We start from the raw sequence: 6,000 nt of genomic DNA, 5'->3' as shown, positions 1-6,000 counted from the left end.
TTACAGCCAGTAGATCAATCACTCTCAAAATGCATGAATATCCCGAGGGCCATGAGAGGAAGGACAAAATGCCCGTGTACAGCTATCGAAGTGAAATTAATCTTTTTCTTCCATTTGTTGTTGCTGACTGAATTATCGACAAGTTTTGGAGCAGACGGCCTAATACTTTGCAAGGTTGCTCAAAGTTTACTCTGTGCTATTTCATTCCTCGTCTGACGAGTGTGTCTTGTCCTTGGGGAAGGTTTGCTCCGGAAAGATGCGCCTAATTTGCACGCAGCTGATTCCTCTCTTCCACCCTGGCATCTGTCACACGGAACAAGAGAGTCTGGCGTGCCATTAAAGTAGATCGTTACCTTCAAAAGTTTTCTTCTTCTTCTTCTCCTCCTCCTCTGCAGCCACGGACTGCCTGTCCATCATGGAAGCAGGCAGCGAGCTGGTCAAGATCCGATCGCCGTCCAGACAGTACAACCGATTCTTCGCTCTCAGCGAGGACCGCTCGGAGCTCAGGTGGCACTCTTCCTCCAAGAAACCGGAGAAAGCGCGGAGTAAGTGCTCTCATCCATAGCGACTGTTACCATGGCGATGTTGATAACAAAGAAGATGAGGAGTATATCTGTGATAATGATGGTGGTGATAGTAGTCAAGACAAGACCACGTCATAATGGCCAGAATTCACGAAGGTGGTACAAATGAAACGATGGTTTAAACCCGTCACACGGAATATTTCATTACGAAATTGGTCATTTCGTCGACAAAATGGACGATATGTTCATTTAGTTACAAAATGTTGTCATTTCGTTACAAAATAATCATTTCATAGACAAAGTGACTGATTTCATAACAAAATATTCCAGCCGACACTTGGCGCTCCTTGGGTTTTGTCCATGGTTTAAACCATGGTTTCATTTGTACCACCTCTGTGAATTCGGGGCAATGTGTATAATAATAATGATGGTTGCCATGTTGATGTTTATTGTGGCGATGCTGCTGCTTTTGTTACAAATTGAGCAACGATTATGGTCTATGTTTGATATGATATGATGATAGTATATACTCCAGTCCTGAGTGAGGTGAAAGTAGTAATGAAAGTGATGGTGATGATTTTAATGGTGGGGATGGTAGTGGTAATGGTGATGGTGGTGATGAAAATGATAATAATGTGATGATGATGATGGTGGTGATGATGGTAATAATGATGGTGTTGATGGTGATGATGGTGGTGGTAACAGTGATACTAGTGATATCTATGATGGTATTGATGAGTTGCAGCTGATGATGGTGATAATGGTGATGATAATGGTGATGATGATGATGGTAATGGTGATAATGATGATGATGAAGGTAGTGGTATTGCCAATGATAGTAAGCTGTTACGATGACGATGATGATCATGATGATGATGATGATGATGATGATGGTAGTGATGATAATGGTGATGATGAAGATGGTGATATTGGTAATGATAATTATGGTGATGATGATAATGATAATGGTGATGATGAAGGTGATGGTAGTGGTGAGGATAGTAATGATGGTGATGATGATGATGATGGTAATGATGATAATGATGAAACTGAAGCTAACGGTATATTGATGATCATAATTATACCTGGTAATGTTGATGATGGTGGTGATGATAATGCAAATGATGAAGAAAATGGTGATGATGGTGATGATAATGGCCATGATGATTGTGATTATGATGGTAGTGATGGTGATGATCACGATGATGATGATGATGGTTATGATGACCTACGTACTTCTCAGTACAGATGCTCCAGCAGTTTAACCCGTTAAATACTGAATTCTGAAATGCCCATAGACTTAATATGCAGGCCACCAGGTTCCCTTATGGAATGGGTTAAATTTTTGTAAGTGAAACATGGCATTTGAACAGACAATTTTTCAGGAGTGGATATACCATTCTGGGCTTGGGAACTCCACTTTCAAAATTGCCTTTTGCCTTTGATGTGTGCCAAGGAAGTACTGTAATTAATATATTCTCTATCTGAATGCTCATTATGGCATTAAGCATTGCTTGCACTGATGCAAGATGCATTCGTGATTATGTCGGTGAGAGAAAATCAAAAACTTGAGGTATTTAGTGTCATTTTTTTTTTCTCCAAACAGTTGGTAAATGCATCAAAGTGCATGATCAGGTTTGGTGAAGTAATTTCCAGAGAAACACATTATGGAGCAAATAATGAGCTATTACCGTTCATTAATGTAGCAGATGTGAGGTTTTCCTCATATTTTGAATCTCCTTATTCCGTGGAGAGAGGTATGCTAGGTTTTGACAGACAATTCATCAGTAATCTGTACATATTGAACAAGTCAATAGTAATTTTTGTCAAACTGAACAAAAAAGAAATAAGAAAGATCGCTGTCAGACATTATCTTGTCTAGCAGTCAACAAAAGGCTTTTCAGAGGCTAAGAGTATATATATATATATATATATATATATATATATTTTTTTTTTTAAAATAATGTTTTCAATGATCAGAGGAATATGTAATGGTAGTGGGGTAGTGGGACTTTTCATGTATTTGGTACATACGTGCATATTTATGTATAATGCATGTTTATGTATACTATAAGAATGTATGTTTGTATGTATGTATGTATGTACAGCTGCATGTATATGAAATCTTCAGAAAGATGTAACTAAAAATTCATTCGTGTGGTTGATATATGTGTCTAAAGATATCAACCATTGTTTACATGTAATATGAATTTTACATCTGCTTTTCTTGATAGGATTTCATAGCATTTGTTACCACTACAGTCTAAACAACATTGACAGTATAAAAAGCTACATAGTCGCTGGGACGACAAGACCTTGTATCTGAAAAATGTCAAATGTTCAGGGGGGCGTTTCATGAAGGAACTTGTCGGATAAAATGTCCGACAAGTCAATTATATCCGACAAGTTCAGAGAAATCAGCCAATCAGACTAAAGAATTTCTCAAAACTTGTCGGATATAATTGACTTGTCAGATATTTTATCCGACAAGTTCCTTCATGAAACGCCCCCCCCCCCCCAGGAGAGCACAAAACAAAACAAAAACATTTGAGCTGAAGCACTACATACCAAATGGGATAGCCTTCACATTGACATGCTGTGGTGGCTTCATTTTTGGGGTGCGACAGCTAGGATTTGGACCTGATGTCACTTGACTGATGATCTCACCATTAATCCAAGAAAGACATTTTCACCAAAATTTGAGAAACGAGCCAGGTCTTGTCACCCCAGTGATGAATGGACTTTATCACTATCTTCCTATCTCTGTCTGTCTCCCTCTCTTTTTTTGTCCGACTGTCTGTCTCTATATATGCACGCTTTTGTATGAAGAATTTTATCGCCAAACGAGCTAACTCCATTCTTGTTTAAGTTGAGATATTTGTGATTATAGCTGTCAAAAAACAAAGAAAATAATAAGAAAATAATAAGAAAATAAAGGATATTTTAATAATAACTTCAAGAATATTCCTTGTTATGTCACAAGTGAGGTATTACTGGAAAGGTTTGATATTTTGCTCTATCTGATGATGGACTTACTTTGAAATGTTTAAAAATGGCACTTACAGCAGTAGCTCATTTTGCAATAAAACTCTTCATAACAGATCCTGTATATAACATGTCTTGGATACACATTGTATGGTTTATTTTCACAATACTTGAACTCTGGCAAAGGATACAATCTAACATCTGAAATCGCCTCGATAATCCTTGAGGTGTCTAGCAGCCTTCGGCTCGGCCTGATAGACACCTCGTGGATTACCTTGGCGATGTTAGATTGTACCGTGGCACTCGTAGTCAATGATTATTTGCTTGCTATCTTCCTATCTCCATTCATCTCTTGTCTGCCTGTCTGTCTATATGTCTGTCTCCATCAATATAATGAATATATCTATATGTTTATATTTTCACAATAAATTTGAACTCCTCTGTTCTAACCTTTCTATAGTCTCTGTGGAGAGCATCAAAGAGGTGCGGCTTGGGAAGACGACCGAAAACTTTCGCTCCCAGAACCTGGCCATGGACTTTCCGGAGGACTGCGCATTCTCCGTCATCTTTGGGGAGGCATACGAGACTCTTGATCTGGTGGCGGCCACGCCCGACGAGGCCAACATCTGGGTGACCGGTCTCTCCTATCTGATTGGTGGAAACAGGAGTGAGTTTATTCAAACCTTTTTTTCTTTTTATAAAATTTAAGCCATTAAAGGGACTGTACAGTACTGGTTGAGGTGGGGATTCATGTTTTGAACATTCCTAAGTGAGATAATGAAAAGCCTCTTATGAAATATGAAAGAGCATGTAATTTTAAGAAGGATTCAACGTTTATTTGATGAAAATTGGTTTTCAAATGGCTGAGATATCCAAAAAAGTGCTAATAAAAAAAGGCGACATGCCACAACTTTATTAGGATCTCTTTGTTTCACCTTGTTTTTGGATATCTCAACCATTTCAAAACCGATTTTCATCGAATAAACTTTTGATACCCCTTAGAACTGCATGCTCTTTGACATCTCGTAGATTGGTTTCTGAATATCTCGCAAAACGTTAAAAGCTAAATCCTCACCTCGACCAGAACTGTACATACTCTTTAAAGACTACTATGGTCACATGGCAGGTAAGGATGGGAAATGCATCGTATAGCAAAATCAGCTAATCTTCAATGGGTTAAGCCTGTGTAATGACTAGATTGAGAAATATATTTGACATTCAGGTAGCAGAGAATGAGAGATATGATGGTGATGTATGAATCAGTAATCCTGTAATATGTACACATACATTGTAAGGGCGTGTTTGTTTGTTTGTTTTTGTGCAACTGTCTGCTTTATGTTCTTAACATAATGATGGATGAATGGATTTAGAGATTAATGGTTAAAATGCATAATTTACCATATATGCAGCATTATAGCTTTAAATAGTTCTAAAATGTTAGTTAGGGATAGAAACAACCAATGTAAACATTTGAATCCATATTGTTGACGTTAAGCATGTTAAATACAAAAAATGTGAACAATAGTTAGTAAATATGATTCCAGACTAAACTGTCTACAGTTATGGTTTAATGAGAAAAATAGTGATATCTCCTTATGTTTTAGGCTTTGTTGCAATATATATATACATAGAAGAGGATGTATTGTGATACAACTAACCTACACATATGCATCAAGAGAAATATCTTGATTTTTTTTTTTTAAATCATTGCTCCCAAAGGTAAACAGGACCTTTAGAAAATATGGAAGAGATCTAAAAAAAAGTGATGATTTTTAATTTGTGCAATGTATTGCATGCACTTGTTATATTTGAACACTTTTCATGGTATGTAATCAATTTTCTTCCAACATGATGAAGGGATGGATCGATGGATAGACAAATAGTTAAATAGATAAGTAGATGGCCTAGATAGATTGGTTACCTTTTGTACTAATGGTACAACTCATAAATGTTGTCGAGTTTCTATTAAAGCAGCACTTTCATGACTGACTCTACAATCATCTCTAGATAAATGCAGATGGATGGATAGATTCGAAATAGAATGGAAGGTTTTTCTATTGATACACTACTAACACTCATTCAGCAAAAATGAGTCTGTCTTGATAAAAAAAATTATAAACAGTTTGTCTTCAGGTGAGAGAGAGTGTGTGTATGTGTGTATGTATGTGTCTGTGTGTGTGTGTGTGTGTGTGTGTGATTTGCACATGATTAAAAAAGATGATGTTTTTTTTAAATCCCATGATCCAGATCAGCGCGCTAAATTTAGATTTGATTCCAGGGTGCAGAGGGTCATACTTCGGTCATTGTTAAAAGCGTATGCAGTTTGGAGATTTAAAGTCTTTCGCCAGCAGCCGGGTGAATCTTTTTTGGCAATGTGTGTGTACACAGCAGTGAATAAAATCAATTTGTGCATCGTGATCCAAATACAGATATGAGTGCCTGTATGTGAATTTGCCTCGTGGGGGCGTATCCTATCCAATTATAGGTTCCA

At 37.3% G+C, this 6,000-nt stretch overlaps 1 protein-coding gene across 1 annotated transcript in view; it reads left to right on the top strand.

Moving 5' to 3' along the window:
- Positions 1–415: 415 nt before the first annotated feature.
- LOC140226408 (inactive phospholipase C-like protein 2) overlaps positions 416–6,000 on the top strand; it is a 130,110-nt gene continuing 124,525 nt past the window's right edge. The window contains exons 1-2 of the mRNA XM_072306883.1: positions 416–545; positions 3,970–4,180. Of these exons, the coding sequence (XP_072162984.1) occupies positions 416–545; positions 3,970–4,180 (341 nt within the window). The remainder of the gene's footprint in view (positions 546–3,969; positions 4,181–6,000) is intronic.

The sequence above is a fragment of the Diadema setosum genome, chromosome 3 (assembly GCF_964275005.1).
Source record: "Diadema setosum chromosome 3, eeDiaSeto1, whole genome shotgun sequence".
Taxonomy (NCBI): Eukaryota; Metazoa; Echinodermata; class Echinoidea; order Diadematoida; family Diadematidae; genus Diadema; species Diadema setosum.
This window is presented reverse-complemented; position numbering and strand designations above follow the sequence as displayed.